General features: G+C 44.1%; 1 protein-coding gene across 10 annotated transcripts in view; it reads right to left on the reverse strand.

The window, feature by feature from the left end:
* Positions 1-1,552: 1,552 nt before the first annotated feature.
* TMEM62 (transmembrane protein 62) overlaps positions 1,553-22,636 on the reverse strand; it is a 55,451-nt gene continuing 34,367 nt past the window's right edge. For 9 of the 10 annotated variants that reach the window (XM_073348579.1, XM_073348583.1, XM_073348578.1 and 6 more), the window contains 5 exons: positions 21,164-21,277; positions 19,862-19,946; positions 7,081-7,185; positions 6,086-6,204; positions 1,553-3,829 (listed from right to left, as the gene is read on the reverse strand). In XM_073348579.1, the coding sequence (XP_073204680.1) occupies positions 3,503-3,829; positions 6,086-6,204; positions 7,081-7,185; positions 19,862-19,946; positions 21,164-21,277 (750 nt within the window). In that variant the 3' untranslated portion in view covers positions 1,553-3,502. The remainder of the gene's footprint in view (positions 3,830-6,085; positions 6,205-7,080; positions 7,186-19,861; positions 19,947-21,163; positions 21,278-22,636) is intronic. The other variant, XM_073348584.1, reaches the window with a different exon arrangement.

Consider the following 22,636-nt stretch of genomic DNA (forward strand, 5'->3'; position numbering starts at 1 on the left):
AAAACCCTTGTAATTCATGAACTGAAGAAAAATCTGTCTCATATGCCATGAGGACTGTGTGATCTTATATTGAGCCTGAAGAATGATCAAATGTATTATAGCAAAATGCCAGGTCCTCCACTCAAGAGAAATGTAGACTGGTAACAATGATCAAAAGAGCTTAACTCTGACATGAACTAATTCACATTGGCAACTTGGGAGTAGGAGGGGCCTGTTAACATTGGGACATCTCACTACAGTCCACTGTGGTTGATTTGCTCCTTTTTCTAGCTAAGATACTCTTCTTTGTAGGCTGGCTGACTTGTATAACACACTGTAGCCTTTGTATGGATGCCAGTGGGCACAGGTCCACCTACAAAGTTGGTGATATTCTCTAACAGAGGAACTGCATTAACATTAATATGCACATCATTTATTGTTTTGCTATGAAATATCACATTTCTTGTTATGTGTGTTGTTGTGGGACAGAGGGGGCTCCAGTCATGAATCATGGCCATGGATCATGGCTAGGCACTATATAAATACGTAAGAAAAATATGGTCCCTGTCTCAAATAGTTGATAGGCTAATAAGTACAGTGCAGTCTGTGATACTCTTCTGTCTGCATGGTAAACTATAGTGATTTTTTGACAGGTTTCAGAGTAACAGCCGTGTTAGTCTGTATTCGCGAAAAGAAAAGGAGTAAATAGCTCACGAAAGCTCATGCTCAAATAAATTGGTTAGTCTCTAAGGTGCCACAAGTACTCCTTTTCTTTTAGTGATTTTGTTTTATTAAACCAATCCTCCAGCTTTTGATTTAAGGCAAAATTTATTGTCTTCTGATTTTTATATTCTCTGGCATATTTTGCATCTTTAATATTCAGTAAACTATCAGTTACATTCTCCTTAATTTGTACTTCCAGTTGGCTTTTAATTTAGTTGTCAACTTTCTTATAGCTAAACTCATATTCAGTCTCCACTTCCAAGAACTTTTAGCCTCAAAAAATGGACTTTTAAGGAAACTTTTTTTCAAATTGAGCATTTTAAATTGAACCACTGTGTGAACTCTTGCAAGGGGAGTAAATATATTCCTAGTAAGATAGCAATGGACAAGGTGGCTGGGGTAGGAGAATAACCATAAGCCAGATTTCCTGACAGTATCAAGTTTTACTTTTGCTGTCAGGCAATTAAAAAAAAAGACCCACATCATATCTACACAGGGGCAGGGTCCAGAGGTGTTTCCTATTCTGTGTCATGGTCCAGGTTTTTATAATGTGCTCATCACTATGGTATCAGGATAGTGGTACTCAGTAGAGCTCACGCCACTTTCCCTCACAATTGCTTATACCGCTACTCATGTAGGTATTTAATTCACCCTGTCAGCTGCTTTTCTCAGCATCTGATTCTTATCTGGGTGTCTTGAGCTTGGGATATCAGAGCTATGGAATTCACTGAGGAGTACATAATTCTTTATCACTCCACAGCACCCCTGCTGGAGTGGCACTAATCGGCTCGCAACAGAATTCCAACCAACCAATCCTCAGGAGCTGAAAAGTGAACCAGACACTGGGGTGTTGAATCCATAAAGGTTTTATTGAGTTGTAATGAACAGAAAAGCAGGGTCATATCAGATCAGGGTCTTGCCACAGGATATAGAGCAGAAATGTCATACCACCACTTCCTGTTCTCCATAATCTGATAATAAAAGTATCAGTTGTGTGGCTTCGCAGAATGAGTAAAAAGATCATTAGATTTTCATTACTCCTCATGGTAGCTAGGTTTTGTTTCTGGACTTGTAAACTTTCTTAATTTTGGTGGCTGATTTACATAGCAGCACTGGTGAGCTGTGGTACGCAGTGCAAAGTATGCTGTAAACTGTGTGTAAAACACCAGGGTTTCACATGTATAATTGATTCCTCAGATTTCTTTATATTACCTTCTCTCTCCCCTTGGTAGTGCCAGTCACTGAGAAAAATATTAAAAGAAAAGTGTCAAGTTTTAGAAATAACCATTCCATGTTTTTTTAAAAAGTGTTTTTTCCCCAAATTCTATTAATTATTTTTCTATACATTCTACTTCATTTACTCCTTTTTTGTTGTTGTTTGAATTAGGAGATTCTTCAGTGTACACAAGCAAAAAACCTCACAACACCTGTGTAGATGAGATCTGTACTCTTTCTAGTTAGCACTTATAGATCATTTCATGTTCAAGGTACTTAAATTTTGCATCTCACAACAGCCCTGTGAGGTAGGCAAGTATTCTCTCTACTTTAAAGACAGGGAAAAGTGACATGAAGAAGGACAGTGGCTGTCCAAAGACATAAACAAAAGGTTTGTCTACACTTCAAGCTGAGGATGTAATTCTAAGCTTGTGGAAACACACTGTGCTAGCTTCATGAGAGTTGGCACGCTTAAAACCAGAGAGGGTAACCCCTGCTACTGGTCACATCACTGCAGCTACGTTCTGTTTTTAGTGCGCTAGCTCTAGAATGGCTCCTTGAGCTGGGAATGACATCTCCAGGTGGAAGCATAGACACATATCCAAAGAGTCAGAGCTGGGATTAGCATTAGGGACTTCCCAATTCTAGTCCTGTACCTACACTATCCCTCTTTCTGATTCCAGGGGGGATGGAGGGGAGAAGGGATAGTTTATAAATATGAAACACTTCATGGTTTTTATCCATAAACCAGCTGGAGAAACTGAAGAGTAGAGAAGTTCAACGACTTACTCTAGATCACACAGCAGGTCACATAACCACAGTTTCCTGACTCCCACTCCTGTGCCCTAATCATTGGCCCACACTGCTCCACTTAGATCTTTCATCCCTGAAGAATCCTACCTCCGTTCTTCTCTGCTGTGATTCCCCACTCTGACCATCACAGAGCCAACCAACACAGCTCTTTCACTAGTCAGGTGTGGGTCACTGTTGGGAGAGAAAAGGCAAAGACAGAGCACACTGGCTCTCTTTAGCTCTGTCTGAAGAAGAAGAATAGAGCAGGACTTAGACACACATACACATTACAATTAGATTTGAGTTGCTGATATACATTACAGCATTATACACATCAAAAAGTGTGGTGAGCACAAACCACAGTGACACTTTGTGTGAAGGCCACTGTTGCAGACCTACGTTATGGTCAATACTGTCTTTAATGACATCCAATCACACTGAGTGGTTTTGTAGACCCATGTGTAAACACGGAAATAAATAAATAAATAAATAGCAGCACAGTTCCAATAACGCATTATAAAGATCCACTCCTGAATTTTTTCCAATGTTGTAGAATTAGGAATTTAATACATTAAAATATTTTTTCCATTCAGTAATCAGGAAACAATTCCATCTGTCAAACACAAAGGTCCACTCTGTACCACAGTAAACCCCATTATCACAAAGTTCTGAGGCAATTCAGGGACAGCTTCAGATCTTACCATTTAATTGCTTGCGCTGTACTGAAATGCAGCCATACAAACCTGAAGTTCACAGCTTCCCTCAAAAGAACTTTGAATACCTTCATCAGACATTAAGAGCTCTGACAGTTTTTCATCTCCACTACGTAAGTTCGCAGCTCAGAAGAGCTCAGTGTCCAGGTTTTATGGATAAGAGCTAGGGTCAGCACCACCAGCCAGGTCTTCATTGGGGAAAGGAAGAAAGCCAGAGTTCCATAGGTCCGTTGCAGGAAGTAACAGGAATAGACTTGCCAGGCCAGCAGGAGCAGCATGGTTAGATGGATTGGCACAGCCAGGAAGTGCCTGGCATGACAGAGATGAGAGCAGAAGCTATGCCCCTGGCATCGTAGTAACAGGCACCAGCACAGGTAAGCCATCAAAGGCAAGTTAAAAAATATCACCTGGAAAGGCAAGCAGAGAGAAAGGAGAATTTAAATGTGTCAGGAATGTTATATTGAACAAGTCAGACCATGGGAAGATACAGGAGGGCACAATAACTATCCCATAGACTGGTCTAGTAGCCAGCAATAGCATTCCAGAGGTATAATTCCTGGAGTTAGATTCTTCCACAGAAACTATTGCTGACTGGTAAAATTGGGAAGGCATTAAACTCAGACTGGTGAAAGTGGGAGCTCATATCTATTTAACACAGAAACCTACTGACCAATTTGAAGGGTTTGCAAAAAATCTTAACCACTCAGTCCTCCTTGGCTGGAGCATGGCTCAAGTGTGATGGATCGCAGCAAGAGGAAGTGGAAAATCATAGAATCATAGAATATCGGGGTTGGAAGGGACCCCAGAAGGTCATCTAGTCCAACCCCCTGCTCAAAGCAGGACCAAATTCCCAGTTAAATCATCGATTCCCAGTTAAATCATCAATTCCCAGTTAAATCATCCTTTGCTTCCAACTGGTGTACAGAAGAGTCAAAGGAAAATTAAACAGAGAGAAGGAAAAGAAAGAAAAGGTTGAGAGAGAGAAGCAACATTGCTTTTCCTTTCTGCTCCCTCCCTAAGGCAGAGAAGAGGTAGTGTGAATTAATGATTGCTAACAGAAAGCCAAGATTTACTGATGATATTTAAGAAGGAAAACAAAGGAGCATCAATAAGTCAAAACTTCACAAGGGAGTGGGCAAAAATTGATAGAACTCCCTAATGAATGTTCCCCCTTTTTACTATTTGGAGTTTTCTCTTGCCAGTTCTAAACCCTATTCCTTCCTCCACTTTATCTGGCATGGATGATTTGGATGTTTATGTGTGTCGAAATATCACCTCTATAATACATCTAACTACCACTAAGGCAGTGGCAGCTACTCTACTAGATACCAGTTAAAACTGCATTCTGCATCACATCCACTCTCCCTAGGACCCAGAAGTGTGCATACCCCCATGCAAATTTCAGCTGAAAATTTTAATCTGTTGTCTATGATTTCTGTTGTCCAACTACACTTTGAAACAGAGCAACAGGTCCATTGGTCTTCCAAATGGAACCAGAAGTCTGTTGAAGAATTCTGTTTTCTTCTGTGGATAAAAGAGGGCAAAGATGAGGAAGCTGAAGGGAAGAAAAAAGGACTGAAAATTAACCAATTGGTAAAGACTAAAAAAAAAAAATAGAATTTAAAAATTAAAAAGAAAGCAAATAAAGTAGAGTTTCTGGAAAAACACTTGGGTAGGTGTTCTGTTGAGTTTTGTAGAGGAAAACCCATTCATTTGCATACTATGCTGCCAAGCAGTTCTTTTCTATAGTGTTTTTAGTCCCTAAGAAGTGATGTTGTCAGAGGAGGGAACAGTGAGCTTTCAAATGCTCTTCTGGATCTTATAATGGCTAGTTGTATTCTGTGTCATGTGTGAGTTTCAGCACTGACACAGATTCAAAAAGAGATGCTAGAGTTTTAAGAGTCCCTTTTGGCAAATACTTGAGGGCAAGAGCAGGGGAGCAAAATTGGGGTTCTGGTGTGACAATTTCTAGGACTCTGATACTGCAAAGGGGAAGGGAGGAAGGAAAATACTTAAATTTAATGAAAGAAATCCTACCTCACCCCTGAAGCATAGAAAAAAAATCTAATGATTAGGAAAGGAGAAATAGCACAGATATATTTAGCTAAACAAACAAACTAGTAAACAGGAACCTTGCTGGCAAAATAGAGGAAATAAGAGCACCAACACATTAAGGATGTTTTCCTAAAAGATATGCTCTAGGAATTATTTTGGGGAAGTTCTATGGCCTTTGTTAAAAAGCCTTCTATCTATCCTTAATCTAACATCCAGGTTACAATGCCATCTCTCCTGCAGTATCTCAAATGGCCTCCGTATTTGCCAGGCAGAAAGCTCCAGGGTTAGCTCACATTTCTTAACCCTTTGACTCCAGGACTACAGATTTCCTAACAGATATCACAGTCAATAAAGATATGCCCTATAAAACACCTATGTTGAATTGGCTATACAGACAAAGAGCAGAGACTACTAAATGCGCTCCATGTAACTTACCAAATTCCACTTAAACTGTGGTCTCAGTTTGAAAGATCAGAGTTTTGACCACCATATTGTCACTTCTCCCATCTGCCACAACCCTCCTCCTCCACCATTTCTAAAATTCAAAGAGCTTGAAAAAAATCTCACAGGCTAAAGCAGCTTGCCAATGTTCATATCTAAATTCTCACCTGTAAAATTCCAACCACGAATGTCAAGCTGCCTTGCAGGAAATGTCCACCAACAATTACCCCAAAGGAAAAACAGGTGCCCACCTGGCCATCTATCACCTCGCCAATAAACCAGGGTCCTGTAGGAGAGGAAATAAATTCAACAGCAATAGTAAATACAATACAGAGATGACTTACTCTGCCAGCCCAAAGCATGAGCTAGTATTAGGAAAACTACTTGTTTGTCTAGTGATCACTTTAGAATGAACACTATGTATTGAGCCTGATAAACATTCCTGGGTGAAACTAACAAAGCATAGTGCATCATCAACAGATGCCACCTAAAACCCTGCAATGAAAATATTCTTATATAAATCTAATCTCTAACAATTCTTATACCACACAGAACATTTTGCTGCAGGTAGAAATGGTGTATCCATAGAAACTATCCTTCTGAAACACAGATCTTTCACTAGGGTTACAGTGTGTTTATGCACTAGTCTTTCACATGTTGTTTTAAATCTGTCTTGGGTTACAAATGAAAGTGAGCTTGGCACACTCAGTTTTAGTGGATGTTTTACATAATTGGTACCATTTTCTTAGGGAAAGACCAGACTAAGTAAGCAAGGTGTTTTGATGTCAAAGCTGAGGTGTCGTCATAAGCTATAATGTGAAACAGACATACCATGTGCTCACACTTTGCCAAGCCATAGCCAGGCCTCAGTCTTTTATTTTAAAAAGAATAAGTGAGTCCTAAGTTAAACAAAGTGAATTTGTTTTAAATGTTCACAGAATAATTTAAGAATACAAAGTCATGACATTCTAAGTTTGGAATACTTAACAAATAAGCCTTCAGTTTTATTGTACAAGAATTTTTAAAGTCACAACTCAGCTTTGTAACCCAGCTAACTTTTTTATTTTGTATATAATCTAAAAGTTTTTATTGAGAAACCTCTGAACATCTCTGCACATTTTAAAAATACAATGTACATCCTCTAGTATTCTAAGCTACATACCCAGAGCTGTATACAAATTCAGTATCAGAACAGAGTAAAAGAAGATGTTTGTTTTGCTCAAGACGTGAAGTGAAAAGGAGGTCAGCATTACTAATCCTGGAGGTCCTGAACGAAGGAAGCAGTTCAGAAAAATTATTAATTCAGAGCATACAGGATACATATAAAATGTGTCTGTTTAAAACAAATCTACACACTGTTTAAACAGAATATATAAAATAAGAAAAATAAATTAACAGAATATTGAGTAAGTTTTGAGCACCAACACAAGAGAATAAACAGGTAGCTTCTCTAAGAACATCAGAATGATCATAGTGGATTGGACCAATGGTCCAGCTAGCCCAGTATCCTGTCTTCTGACAGTGGTCAGTGCCAGGTGCTTCAGAAGGAATGAACAGAACAGGGCAATTATGAGTGATCCATCTCCTGTCATCCAGTCCCAGCTTCTGGCAGTTGGAGGTTTAGAGACACCAGGAACGCATGGTTGTTGCCCCAACCATCCTGGCTAATAGCTATTGGTGGACCTATTCTTCATTAATTTATCTAATTCTTTTTTGAATCCAGTTATACTTTTGGTCTTCACAGTATCCCCTGGCAATTAGCTCCACAGGTTAACTATACATTGTGTGAAGAAGTACTTCCTTTTGTTTGTTTTTAACCTGCCACCTATTAATATCAACATGTAACCCTTAGTTCTTGTGTTATGTGAAGGTGTAAATAACACTTCCCTAATCACTTTCTCCATACAATCCATGATTTAATAGATCTCGATCATATCCCCCCTTCTGTCACCTCTTTTCCAAGCTGGACAATCCCACCCTTTTAAATCTCCTTCTATGGAAGCTGTTTCATACCCCAAATCATTTCTGTTTCCCTTCTCTGTACCTTTTCCAATTCCAGTATACTTTTTTTTAGATGGGGCAACCCAAACTGCATGTAGTATTCAAGGTGTGGGCATACCATGGATTTATATAGTGGCATTATGATATTTTCTGTTCTATTATCTATCCTTTTCCGAAAGGTTCCTAACATTCTGTTAGCTCTTTTGACTGCCCCTGCACACTTTGCAGATATTTTCAGAGAACTATCCACAATGATTCCAAGATCTCTTTCTTGAGTGATAACAGGTAATTTAGATCCCATCATTTTGTATGTATAGTTGGGATTATTTTTTCCAATGTGCATTACTTTTCACATATCAACATTGAATTTCATCTGCCATTTTGTTACGTAGTCACCGATTTTCTGAAATCCCTTTGTAACTTTTTGCAGTCTGCTTTGGACTTAACTATCTTGGGTACTTTTGTATCATCTGCAAATTTTGCCATCTCTCTGTTAACACACTTTTCCAAATAATTTATGAATATGTTGAACATCACATGCCCCAGTATACTTGCAGGACCCTGCTATTTATCACTCTCCATTATTAAAATGGACCATTTATTCATACCCTTTGTTTCCTATCTTTTAACCAGTTACTGATCCATGCCCTGGTCTACACTAGGACTTTAGGTTGAATTTAGCAGCATTAAATCGATGTACACCTGCACCCGTCCACACGATGAAGCCCTTTATTTCGACTTAAAGGGTTCTTAAAATCGATTTCCTTACTCCACCCCTGACAAGTGGATTAGCGCTTAAATCGGCCTTGCCGGCTCGAATTTGGGGTACTGTGGACACAATTCGACGGTATTGGCCTCCGGGAGCTATCCCAGAGTGCTCCATTGTGACCGCTCTGGACAGCACTCTCAACTCAGATGCACTGGCCAGGTAGACAGGAAAAGAACCGCGAACTTTTGAATCTCATTTCCTGTTTGGCCAGCATAGCAAGCTGCAGGTGACCATGCAGAGCTCATCAGCAGAGGTGACCATGATGGAGTCCCAGAATTGCAAAAGAGCTCCAGCATGGACCGAACGGGAGGTACGGGATCTGATCGCTGTATGGGGAGAGGAATCCGTGCTATCAGAACTCCGTTCCAGTTTTCGAAATGCCAAAACCTTTGTCAAAATCTCCCAGGGCATGAAGGACAGAGGCCATAACAGGGACCCGAAGCAGTGCCCCGTGAAACTGAAGGAGCTGAGGCAAGCCTACCAGAAAACCAGAGAGGCGAACGGCCGCTCTGGGTTAGAGCCCCAAACATGCCGCTTCTATGATGAGCTGCATGCCATTTTAGGGGGTTCAGCCACCACTACCCCAGCCGTGTTGTTTGACTCCTTCAATGGAGATGGAGGCAATACGGAAGCAGGTTTTGGGGACGAAGAAGAAGAAGATGATGATGAGGTTGTAGATAGCTCACAGCAAGCAAGCGGAGAAACCGGTTTTCCGACAGTCGGGAACTGTTTCTCACCCTGGACCTGGAGCCAGTACCCCCCGAACCCACCCAAGGCTGCCGCCTGGACCCAGCAGGCGGAGAAGGGACCTCTGGTGAGTGTACCTTTTAAAATACTATACATGGTTTAAAAGCAAGCATGTGAAAGGATTACTTTGCCCTGGCATTCACGGTTCTCCTAGATGTACTCCCAAAGCCTTTGCAAAAGGTTTCTGGGGAGGGCAGCCTTATTGCGTCCTTCATGGTAGGACACTTTACCACTCCAGGCCAGTAACATGTACTCGGGAATCGTTGTAGAACAAAGCATTGCAGTGCATGTTTGCTGGCATTCAAACAACATCCATTCTTTATCTCTCTGTGTTATCCTCAGGAGAGTGAGATATAATTCATGGTCACCTGGTTGACACAGTGCTTTTCTTCAGGGGACACTCAGAGGAGCCCATTCCTACTGGGCTGTTTGCCTGTGGCTAAACAGAAATGTTCCCCACTGTTAGCCACAGGGAGGGGGGAAGGTTGAGGGGGTAGCCACGCGGTGGGGGGAGGCAAAATGCGACCTTGTAACGAAAGCACATGTGCTATCTATGTAACGAAAGCACATGTGCTATGTATGAGTCGAAAGAATAGTAAATATGGCAGGCGACCAGCTTGGCTTAATGGTGAAATCCTAGCGGATCTTAAACATAAAAAAGAAGCTTACAAGAAGTGGAAGCTTGGACATATGACCAGGGAAGAGTATAAAAATATTGCTCGGGCATGTAGGAATGATATCAGGAGGGCCAAATCGCACCTGGAGCTGCAGCTAGCAAGAGATGTCAAGAGTAACAAGAAGGGTTTCTTCAGGTATGTTGGCAACAAGAAGAAAGCCAAAGAAAGTGTGGGCCCCTTACTGAATGAGGGAGGCAACTTAGTGACAGAGGATGTGGAAAAAGCTAATGTACTCAATGCTTTTTTTGCCTCTGTTTTCACTAACAAGGTCAGCTCCCAGACTGCTGCACCGGGCATCACAAAATGGGGAAGAGATGGCCAGCCCTCTGTGGAGATAGAGGTGGTTAGGGACTATTTAGAAAAGCTGGACGTGCACAAGTCCATGGGGCCGGACGAGTTGCATCCGAGAGTGTTGAAGGAATTGGCGGCTGTGATTGCAGAGCCATTGGCCATTATCTTTGAAAACTCGTGGCGAACCAGGGAAGTCCCGGATGACTAGAAAAAGGCTAATGTAGTGCCAATCTTTAAAAAAGGGAAGAAGGAGGATCCTGGGAACTACAGGCCAGTCAGCCTCACCTCAGTCCCTGGAAAAATCATGGAGCAGGTCCTCAAAGAATCAATCCTGATGCACTTGCATGAGAGGAAAGTGATCAGGAACAGCCAGCATGGATTCACCAAGGGAAGGTCATGCCTGACTAATCTAATCGCCTTTTATGAGGAGATTACTGGTTCTGTGGATGAAGGGAAAGCAGTGGATGTATTGTTTCTTGACTTTAGCAAAGCTTTTGACATGGTCTCCCACAGTATTCTTGTCAGCAAGTTAAGGAAGTATGGGCTGGATGAATGCACTATAAGGTGGATAGAAAGCTGGCTAGATTGTCGGGCTCAACGGGTAGTGATCAATGGCTCCATGTCTAGTTGGCAGCCGGTATCAAGTGGAGTGCCCCAAGGGTCGGTCCTGGGGCCGGTTTTGTTCAATATCTTCATAAATGATCTGGAGGATGGTGTGGATTGCACTCTCAGCAAATTTGCGGATGATACTAAACTGGGAGGAGTGGTAGATACGCTGGAGGGGAGGGATAGGATACAGAAGGACCTAGACAAATTGGAGGATTGGGCCAAAAGAAATCTGATGAGGTTCAATAAGGATAAGTGCAGGGTCCTGCACTTAGGATGGAAGAATCCAATGCACCGCTACAGACTAGGGACCGAATGGCTAGGCAGCAGTTCTGCGGAAAAGGACCTAGGGGTGACAGTGGACGAGAAGCTGGATATGAGTCAGCAGTGTGCCCTTGTTGCCAAGAAGGCCAATGGCATTTTGGGATGTATAAGTAGGGGCATAGCGAGCAGATCGAGGGACGTGATCGTTCCCCTCTATTCGACATTGGTGAGGCCTCATCTGGAGTACTGTGTCCAGTTTTGGGCCCCACACTACAAGAAGGATGTGGATAAATTGGAGAGAGTCCAGCGAAGGGCAACAAAAATGATTAGGGGTCTGGAACACATAACTTATGAGGAGAGGCTGAGGGAGCTGGGATTGTTTAGCCTGCAGAAGAGAAGAATGAGGGGGGATTTGATAGCTGCTTTCAACTACCTGAAAGGGGGTTCCAAAGAGGATGGCTCTAGACTGTTCTCAATGGTAGCAGATGACAGAACGAGGAGTAATGGTCTCAAGTTGCAGTGGGGGAGGTTTAGATTGGATATTAGGAAAAACTTTTTCACAAAGAGGGTGGTGAAATACTGGAATGCGTTACCTAGGGAGGTGGTAGAATCTCCTTCCTTAGAGGTTTTTAAGGTCATGCTTGACAAAGCCCTGGCTGGGATGATTTAACTGGGAATTGGTCCTGCTTCGAGCAGGGGGTTGGACTATATGACCTTCTGGGGTCCCTTCCAACCCTGATAGTCTATGATTCTAATGTTAACAGCAAGGTTTACCCTGAAAGAGTGTAGCCACTGTTTTATAAAATGTGTCTTTTTAAATACCGCTGTCCCTTTTTTTTTCTCCACCAGCTGCATGTGTTTCAATGATCACAGGATCTTCTCCTTCCCAGAGGCTAGTGAAGCTTAGAAAGAAAAAAAAACGCACTCGCGATGACATGTTCTCCAAGCTCATGCTGTCCTCCCACACTGACAGAGCACAGACGAATGCGTGGAGGCAAATAATGTCAGAGTGCAGGAAAGCACAAAATGACCGGGAGGAGAGGTGGCGGGCTGAAGAGAGTAAGTGGCGGGCTGAAGACAGGGCTGAAGCTCAAATGTGGCGGCAGCGTGATGAGAGGAGGCAGGATTCAATGCTGAGGCTGCTGGAGGACCAAACCAGTATGCTCCAGTGTATGGTTGAGCTGCAGCAAAGGCAGCTGGAGCACAGACTGCCACTACAGCCCCTGTGTAACCAACCGCCCTCCTCCCCAAGTTCCATAGCCTCCACACCCAGATGCCCAAGAACGCGGTGGGGGGGCCTCCGGCCAACCAGCCACTCCACCACAGAGGATTGCCCAAAAAAAAGAAGGCTGTCATTCAATAAATTTTAAAGTTGTAAACTTTTAAAGTGCTGTGCTTAAAGTGCTGTGTGGCATTTTTCTTCCCTCCTCCACCACCCCTCCTGTGCTACCTTGGTAGTCATCCCCCTATTTGTGTGATGAATGAATAAAGAATGCATGAATGTGAAGCAACAATGACTTTATTGCCTCTGCAAGCGGTGATTGAAGGGAGGAGGGGCGGGTGGTTAGCTTACAGGGAAGTAGAGTGAACCAAGGGGCGGGGGGTTTCATCAAGGAGAAACAAACAGAACTTTCACACCGTAGCCTGGCCAGTCATGAAACTGGTTTTCAAAGCTTCTCTGATACGTACCGCGCCCTCCTGTGCTCTTCTAACCGCCCTGGTGTCTGGCTGCGCGTAACCAGCAGCCAGGCGATTTGCCTCAACCTCCCACTCCGCCATAAACGTCTCCCCCTTACTCTCACAGATATTGTGGAGCACACAGCAAGCAGTAATAACAGTGGGAATATTGATTTCACTGAGGTCTAAGCGAGTCAGTAAACTGCGCCAGCGCACCTTTAAACGTCCAAATGCACATTCTGCCATCATTCTGCACTTGCTCAGCCTGTAGTTGAACAGCTCCTGACTACTGTCCAGGGTGCCTGTGTACGGCTTCATGAGCCATGGCATTAAGGGGTAGGCTGGGTCCCCAAGGATACATATAGGCATCCCCAACAGTTATTTTCTGGTCTGGGAATAAAGTCCCTTCCTGCAGCTTTTGAAACAGACCAGAGTTCTTGAAGATGCGAGCGTCATGTACCTTTCCCGGCCATCCCACGTTGATGTTGGTGAAACGTCCCTTGTGATCCACCGGAGCTTGCAGCACTATCGAAAAGTACCCCTTTTGGTTTATGTAGTCGGCGGCTTGGTGCTCCGGTGCCAAGATAGGGATATGGGTTCCGTCTATGGCCCCACCACAGTTAGGGAAGCCCATTGCAGCAAAGCCATCCACTATGACCTGCACATTTCCCAGGGTCACTACCCTTGATATCAGCAGATCTTTGATTGCGTGGGCTACTTGCATCACAGCAGCCCCAACAGTAGATTTGCCCACTCCAGATTGATTCCCAACTGACCGGTAGCTGTCTGGCGTTGCAAGCTTCCACAGGGCTATCGCCACTCGCTTCTCAACTGTGAGGGCTGCTCTCATCTTGGTATTCATGCGCCTCAGGGCAGGGGAAAGCAAGTCACAAAGTTCCATGAAAGTGCCCTTACGCATGCGAAAGTTTCGCAGCCACTGAGAATTGTCCCAGACCTGCAACACTATGCGGTCCCACCAGTCTGTGCTTGTTTCCCGAGCCCAGAATCGGCGTTCCACAGCATGAACCTGCCCCATTAGCACCATGATGCATGCATTGGCAGGGCCCATGCTTTCAGAGAAATCTGTGTCCATGTCGTGATCGCTCACGTGACCGCGCTGACGTCGCCTCCTCGCCCGGTATCGCTTTGCCAGGTTCTGGTGCTGCATATACTGCTGGATAATGCGTGTGGTGTTTAATGTGCTCCTAATTGCCAAAGTGAGCTGAGCAACCTCCATGCTTGCCTTGGTATGGCGTCCGCACAGAAAAAAGGCGCGGAATGATTGTCTGCCGTTGCTCTGACGGAGGGAGGGGCAACTGAGGACACGGCTTACAGGGTTGGCTTCAGGGAGCTAAAATAAACAAAGGGGGTGTCTTTACATCAAGGAGTATTTCAGGCAGGACTTCACGGAGGGTTCCAATAAGAAATGGTGCACCTAACTTATTGTTCTTATTGGAACAAGGAGGTTAGCCTGGCCTCTGATTGATACATGGCTAGATTTACCTCGCTGCACCTTCTCTGTGAGTGACTGCAGTGTGACCTAGAAGAATGAGTCCCCTAGACAGGGGAGGGGGGGGGAAGCAAATGAATACAGAACAAATCTGGTCTATTTCTTGTTTTGATCCACTCCATCTATCTTTTACATCTTTGGCTGGCAGCAGACGGTGCAGAAGGACTGCATGCCATCCACATCTCATGGCTGCTCGGCAGAAGATGGTACAGTACGACTGCTAGCCATCCTCATCTCTTGCCTGCCTGGCAGAAGATGGTACAGTACGACTGCTAGCAATCCGTATCGCCTGCCTGCTCACCATAAGATGGTTCAATAGGACTGACTGCAGGACTAAAGAGAATGACCTGGTCAAGTCACTCCAAATTTAGTCCCTGCACCCATGTCTGTCCAGGCGCTCGCAGCCGACGTGGGCAGGAGCACCTCGGACATGACGATGATGGCTACCAGTCGTACTGTACCGTCTGCTGCCACAAGGTAATGGGTTGCTGCTACTGTGTAGCAATGCCGTACCGCGTCTGCCAGCACCCAGGAGACATAGGGTGACGGTTACCTGAGCGGGCTCCATGCTTGCCGTGGTATGGCGTCTGCACAGGTAACTCAGGAAAAAAGGCGCGAAATGATTGTCTGCCCTTGCTTTCACGGAGGGAGGGAGGGAACGGGGGCCTGATGATATGTACCCAGAACCACCTGCAACAAAGTTTTAGCCCCATCAGGCATTGGGATCTCAACCCAGAATTCCAATGGGCAGCGGAGACTGCGGGAACTGTGGGATAGCTATCCACAGTGCAATGCTCCGGAAGTCGACTCTAGCCTCGGTACTGTGGAAGCACTCCGCCAAGTTAATGCACTTAATGCACTTAGAGCATTTTCTGTGGGGACACACACACTCGAATATATAAAACCGATTTCTAAAAAACCGACTTCTATAAATTCAACCTTATTCCGTAGTGCAGACATACCCCATGAGAGGACTTTCCCTCTTAATCCCATTACTGCTTAGTTCGCTTAGGAGACGGTGGTGAGGGACCTTGCCAAAGGCTTTCTGAAAGTCCAAGTACTTTATATCAATTGGATCACCTTTGTTCATATGCTTGTTGACCCCCTCAAAGAATTCTAATAGATTGGTGAGGCACGATTTCCCTTTATAAAAACCATATTGACTCTTCCCCCAACATATTGTGTTCATCTGTGTATCTGATAATTCTGTTCTTTACTATAGTTTCAACCAATTTGCCTGGTCCTGAAGTTAGGTTCACTGGCCTGTAATTGCCAGAATTGCCTCTGAAGCCTATTTTAAAAAATTGACATTACATTAGCTATCCTCCAGTCACCTGTGCAGAGGCTGATTTAAGTGACAGACTACATACCAGGTAGTAGTTCTGCAATTTCACATATGAGTTCCTTCAGAACTCTTGGGTGAATACCATCTGATCCTGGACTTATTACTATTTAGTTTATCACTTTGTTCTAAAACAGGGGTGGGTAACCTACAGCCCGCAGGCTGGATCTGGCCTGCCAGCCATCTTAATCCCACCCTCGAGCTCCCGCTGGGGAGCAGGGTCTGGGGCTTGCCCCACTCTGGTATGCTAGCCGGGTAGCAGGATCTGGGGCCACTCTGCACAGATCCCAGAAGCAGCAGCATGTCCCCCCTCTATGCATAGGGGCAGTCAGCGGGCTCTGCTCCGCACGCTACCCCCACCCCAAGTGCCGCCCCTGCAGCTCCCATTGGCTGGGAACTGTGGCCAATGGGAGCTGCGGGGGCAGTGCTTGCGGACGGGGCAGCATGCAGAGCCGCCTGGCCACGCCTCCACATAAGAGCTGGAGGGGGGACATGCCGCTGCTTCTGGGAGCCGCTTGAGGTAAGCGCTGCCTAGAGCCTGCACCCCTGACCCACCCCGCCTGTGCTCCAACCCCTTGCCCCAGACCTGATCTCCCTCCTGCCCTCTGAACCCCTCAGCCCCAGATCGGAACACCCTCCTACACCCCAAACCCCTCAGCCCCAGCCCAGAGCCTGCACCACAAGCCAGAGCCCCCAAACTGCCCTCCGCACCTCAACCCCCTGCCTCATCCCAGAGCCCCCTCCCACACCCTGAACGGCACATTTCTGGTCCCACCCCAGAGCCCGCACCACCAGCCAGAGCCCTCAGCACCCCCTGCCCCAACCCCCTGTCCTAGCCCTGATCCCCCTCCCACCCTCCGAACCCCTCGGTCCCAACTGGAACATCCTCCTTAACCCCAAATCCCTCATCCCCCTGCCCCACCCCAGAGCCTGCACTTTCAGCCGTAGCCCTCATGCCCGCCCCCCCCACCCTGCCCCAGCCCGGAGCCCCCTCCCGTACCCTGAACTCCTCATTTCTGGCCCCACACTGGAGCCCACACCCCCAGCCAGACCCCAACCCAAATTTTGTGAGCATTCATGGCCTGCCATACAATTTCTATACAGGTAAGTCGCATCATACGCGCATTTAACTTAACGCGAATTCAACTATACGCATGCAGCAAAAAAAAAAAAAAGAAAAATAACACGATACCTGTAAATAGTGCAGGCAATTCCACCCACCATTCCACTCAAAGAGTGTATGCCCTGGAGTGAGCGTGAGATGGGAGACGTGAATCTGCTGTTCCCGCGTGCCTCTCAGAGTGTGAGCATCTCGCCGCGCTGAGTGTGATTCTAGTGTTTAAAGATACTCTACGTATTTTTCGTACAACATGGCCCCTAAACGCAAGCCAACTACTTCATCTGGTGCTCAGCTGAAGAAACAGCTATCTGTTCCAACGCTGGAGGAAAAACTGGCTGTGTTGGACTTATTGAGAGACGGTATGTCAGTCTCCAAAGTGGTGCATAAATATGGCCGCAACGAATCTAGCATCTGTGCCATCAAGATTCGAGAGAGAGAAATTCGTCAAGCTGTGGCATCAAGTGCTCCAATAACTGCTAAAGTGACGAGCCAGGTGCATGGTAAGACTTTAGTGAAGACTGAAAAGGCATTAAACTTATGGCTGGAAGACATGAACCGTAAACGTGTGCCTATCGATGCCAACACGTTGCGAGAAAAGGCTCTTAGCCTCTATGCGCTGTTCAAACCTCCCGCCGAAGAGGGACAGCCTTCTGATGAGAAGGAATTCAAAGCCAGCCAAGGTTGGCTTAACAGTTTTAGGAACCACTTCCACCTCAAAAACGTGCAGACTACTGGTGAAGCTGCATCTGCCAATGAAGAGGCAGCAAAAGACTACCCCGAACAATTAAAGAAAATCATAAAAGAAAGGGGCTATCTCCCGGAACAAGTTTTTAATGCCGACGAGACTGGGCTCTTCTAGAACAAAAATGCCCAACCGCACTTACACTTCGAAATCAGAAAGACAGGCCCCTGGCTTCAAAGCAGCTGAAGACAGTGTGACCGTGTTGTTTTCTGGCAATGCGGCTGGGCATTTAATAAAGCTGGACTTGCTCTACAGGGCTGCAAATCCCTGTGCCCTAAAAGGCAAGAAAAAAATCTCCTGCCTGTGTTCTGGCAATCAAATAAAAAGGCTTGGCAGCATTATTTCTGGATTGTTTCCACAAGTGTTTCATTCTGGAGGTCAAGCGGTACCTCGAAGAGAAAGGAGTTGACTTTAAAGTGTTGCTGATCATAGACAATGCTCCTGGCCACCCTGCGGCACTCCGATTTGCGCAGAACGACATTGAAGTATTCTTTCTCTCCCCAATACCATCTCCATCCTCCAACCTCTCGACCAAGGCGTGATTCGCTGTTTCAAGGCCACGTACACGAGGCTTACGTTCTCACGGATATGTAGTGCTATGGATGCTGATCCCAATCTTAATGTGATGGAGTGTTGGAAGTCCCTCAACATTGCCAATTGCATCACTTATATTAAACAGGCAATAGATGCAGTCAAGCCTGAAACAGTCAATGCATGTTGGTGAAACCTATGGAAAGAATGCATGAATGATTTTAAGGGTTTCCTGACCATTGACAAAGAAGTGAAATGCATTGTTCAGGTGGCCAGGCAAGTGGGTGGTGATGGCTTCGTCGACATCCTTGAGGAAGAAACTGAAGAATTAATTGAGAGCCATAGAGAAGCACTGACTAACAGAGTTAGAGGAACTGATAAAATCGTCTACAGAAGACGAAGATGATGACAACGAACAGGAAGAGCCAGCAAGTTTGCTTAAGTGTTCCAAGTGTAAATTTGCTGAAGTGTTCCAAGCAGCAAAACACTTGAATGACTAAATTTCTGAATATGATCCCTCTATGGAACGAAGCCTCAAAATCACATGTAGTATTACGGACGATTTGAGACCGTATGAAGAAATGTTTGAGCAGCTCAAGAGACAACAGCGACAGTTGCTGATCACCATGTTTTTCAAGGAAAAACAACCAGCAGCAGATGAGCCTACGCAATCAACTTCTCAAGCTGAACCAGAGCCAACCATTTCGTCTACGACTCACTCTCCATCCCCCAAGCTCTCCATCACCTCCGTCTCCTGGACTGACATCAAGCCCTGGAGACCCCCTGTAATAAACCTCCTGTAATTACCCCCTGTAATTAAAAATATAGTACTGTAAAATTATATTTTGCATATGTACTCTATTATATACTGTACATTACTGTATACATTATACATATTACTGTACAGGGTTGTATACACAAAACCATGTACAGTATACTGTACTTTATGGGCAATTTAAGGGATTTTTAAGAGTAATTTTGACTATACGCGATTTTCGCCTTACATGCTGACTTGAGAACCTAACCCCCATGTAAGATGGACTCCACTGTACCCAGATATGACTCTCAGGCCAAAAAGTTTGTCCACCTCTGTTCTAAAATCTCCTCTATTGACACCCCAATCTGGGAGAGTTCCTCAGATTTGTCACCTAATGGGGTCGCCAGGGCTGGCTTAGACTTGCTGGGGCCAAGGGCTAAAGCCAAAGCCTGAGACCCACTCCCTGGGACCAAAGCCCAAACCCTGGGTGGTGGGGCTCAGGTTATAGGCCGTCTGCCTGGGGCTGAAGCCTTTTGGCTTCGGCTTTGCTCCCCCCTAAAGGGTATTGGGGCTTGAGTGGACTCAGGCTTTGGTCTCCTCTCTGCGGTCATATAGTAATTTTTATTGTCAGAAGGGGTCATGGTGCAATGAAGTTGGAGAACCCCTTGACTAGACCATATTTTATTTGACATTTCAGAGATTCTCTGAGCCCTTCTGGAAACAAAATGGCAGCTTCAAGGGACCGACTCAAGCTGAGAGGTGCTACATGCAACGCTTGCACAGTAAATAGTAGTATAATTATTATTAGGGTTTTTTTGCTGTCTTGATAGCACAGGATAAAATAGTGAATAGAGTGTGGAAAAAAATCAAAATCCTCTTAAAAAATACAGACAAAACACTGACTCTTACCTTTGAGCATTGGCTTTCTAAGGTACCTGAAAAGAAGAAGCAAGGTGATCTGAACCAGAACAGTCAGCCCAAACAGTACTCGAGCCTGAAAACAAGCACAATTATTCCAATAAATCAAAACTTTAAATGGTATCTATCTTCTTAGTACAGCTGTGTGAAAGTGAGAAAAATTAATGGTTTAATTAAAACAGGTATTTTGAGATTCCAGGTGCCATCACATTTAAAAGTAACAATGAGACTTCAGAAACAGGGGAACTTGAGAAAAGTCAATAAATTCAGGTTAGTTCTGGTTTCTATCAGAAATACTTTCACAGTGAAACAACACTGACTGCGGTAATACATTTATAATAATTTGCAAATTAGTACAACAGTTGTAAGAACTACCAATAATTAAGTTTCCATATCAAAGCAAAATGGAAGAGGAATTTTGCAGTTGGTTTCATTGGGTTTCCAAGCTATTGGGATCACACACATGCCTTGCTTTCTTCAATAAACACAAAAATAAAAAGTAAATTAAAATATATTTCACATAGGAAGACACTTATCACCATATACATTTTCAGATTGCTGTGCTAAGTAAAACTACAGTTTTCTTTTAAGTGACTCTGATGAACATCAGAGTTACAAATTTAGAGAACTAATATCAGAGTTTTCAGAAAGTCACAGGTACAACCTAAAGCTTTCTTTATATAATTCTATTAATACATATTAATTGTATGATTCCATCCTCCTGTTTATTCCAGTTCTGGTCCTTTGTAAGGGTGAAATCCTGTAACTGTTGAAGTCAATGGGATTTTCTACTTTAACAGGGCCAGGATTTCACTTTTCATGTTATCTAGTGTTTGTACCAAGCACACCTTGAGCAGATGATGTACAAATTCTTCCTATAATCCTGCTAGTCCACTTCTGTAGTAATCTTTTTTCACTACTCTTCTTTAAATTTAGTTTGGGCTTCACTTTACTCCAAGCCAGACTTGGTGGCTTCATTTTTGTATAACCACTCCTACAAAATACATACCTAATTCATGCACAAAACATGCATGTGTGCAAAATGGACAGCTGTGGATACAAATGTGAGGTTTTTTCCATGTATAATCAGTGCATGTTCGTCTCTGATTGGTGCAATTTGGGAACTGAAGTCTGAAAATATCTGCAAAGTTTCTTATATGACCCCATCACTGTAATATCTGAACAACTCAAACATTACATAATTTATTCTCAACATGAGGTAGAAAAATGGCTCTGACAGTCTCTAGGAGAAAGAAAGTAGGTATGACCGCTATTTTGGCTGAAAGCACCCACCAGGATGTAGTGGTCTGTAAGGAGAATGAGAGATGACAAGAAGCCAAATCTGAGAGAGAGGTTTTCGTTCACAGCAAATGTATGACCTTGAGTGCTGCTCTTCCCAATGGCATCCTGGTTGGGAATAAAACAGAGAAGTAATCAGATGTAAATTGTGCCAAACAAGCGTCTTTCAAACCACTTTCCAGAATAATTCAAAATTTCAGGTTAAGGCTCCTGGCTAGGATTGCTAACTTCTCTGGAAAGATCTCATTAGTATGTACACAGACTGGTAGATTGCTGTACTAAATACATATTATTGCACAGGTATATTCTTTTTAGGTGAATTATGACAATGTAGTTTTATGTTGCAAGCAAATGTTTAGCCCTGAGTTTATAATCAGGAAGTGTTGCATGGGAAAGGGACCCCTTCAGAGACTCAGCAACTTGCAGAAGGGGCTAACTTCAGCCATCAGTTTTTGTTTTTTGTACACAACTCCAGAGACCCTCACCTCTGAAACAAGTCTGGGGGCTGTGTTGTGTTCCATTTTTGATATTTTCTTTAACTAAATTGTAATTGCTGTGCTCTCACCTATAAGCCAGAGTATGGTAATACATTTTCTTCCCAGTACTGCTAGTATATTTATTCAACATAATTCCATGATTTTTATTTGTACATTTATAGCACTGAGAACCTGTCTCCCAGGACATAATAAATAGGATATTTATCAAATTGTCAGGAGTATATAGTACATGTTAAAATATAGGTATGATCACAAGGATTTAAACTTTGAACAGTCTCATAAAATTGTGAATATTAAATACTAGACAAATTAGAAAAAATTATGAGAATTCACATTTTCTCCAGCTAAATAATCAGAGTTAAAACCTGACCCCTCTGCTCCTCCACTGGGACATTAGCTTTTCAGAGCATTCAGTTACTGGATGCGTTAGTGATGTATGACTGGAGAGGACCAAAAGTTCATTTTTATACAGCCCCAAACTATTAAAATGGTGGTAAATGCATATATTCGCACACTGTACTACTGGTAGACAACCAGTCCCACTCAATCCTACTTGCATGTTATCTAGTGTTTGTGCATGTGTGTAATGGGGCACACAGGTCCCACACTGGCAAGGAGGAGGGTTAATGAAGGCTTGTAGACCCACTGAGCCCTACCCAACTACACTTGCAACAGATATCAGCTGTGGAGGTGGGAGTTAAAAGGAGAAGGCCCAGCTCAGATCACAGCTGGCCAAGAAGAATAGAGTTTGGCTTGTCCCATGCTGAGGAAAGTTTGGTTTCAGCCAAGAGTCCGAGGCAGCTTGCTGCCTGGACGAGTCTCCTGGTGGATGAGACGACAAGGTCCAGGGAGACTGACCAAAAGGACAGAGTGCATGAAGACAAGCCCTGCATAGAAGGGTGAGGTCCTGCTGACGACTCATAGGGTGGTTTTGAGTTTGAAGCATTTCTTTATTTTTGGATGCAAGTAT

The sequence above is a fragment of the Lepidochelys kempii genome, chromosome 6, assembly GCF_965140265.1.
Source record: "Lepidochelys kempii isolate rLepKem1 chromosome 6, rLepKem1.hap2, whole genome shotgun sequence".
Taxonomy (NCBI): Eukaryota; Metazoa; Chordata; order Testudines; family Cheloniidae; genus Lepidochelys; species Lepidochelys kempii.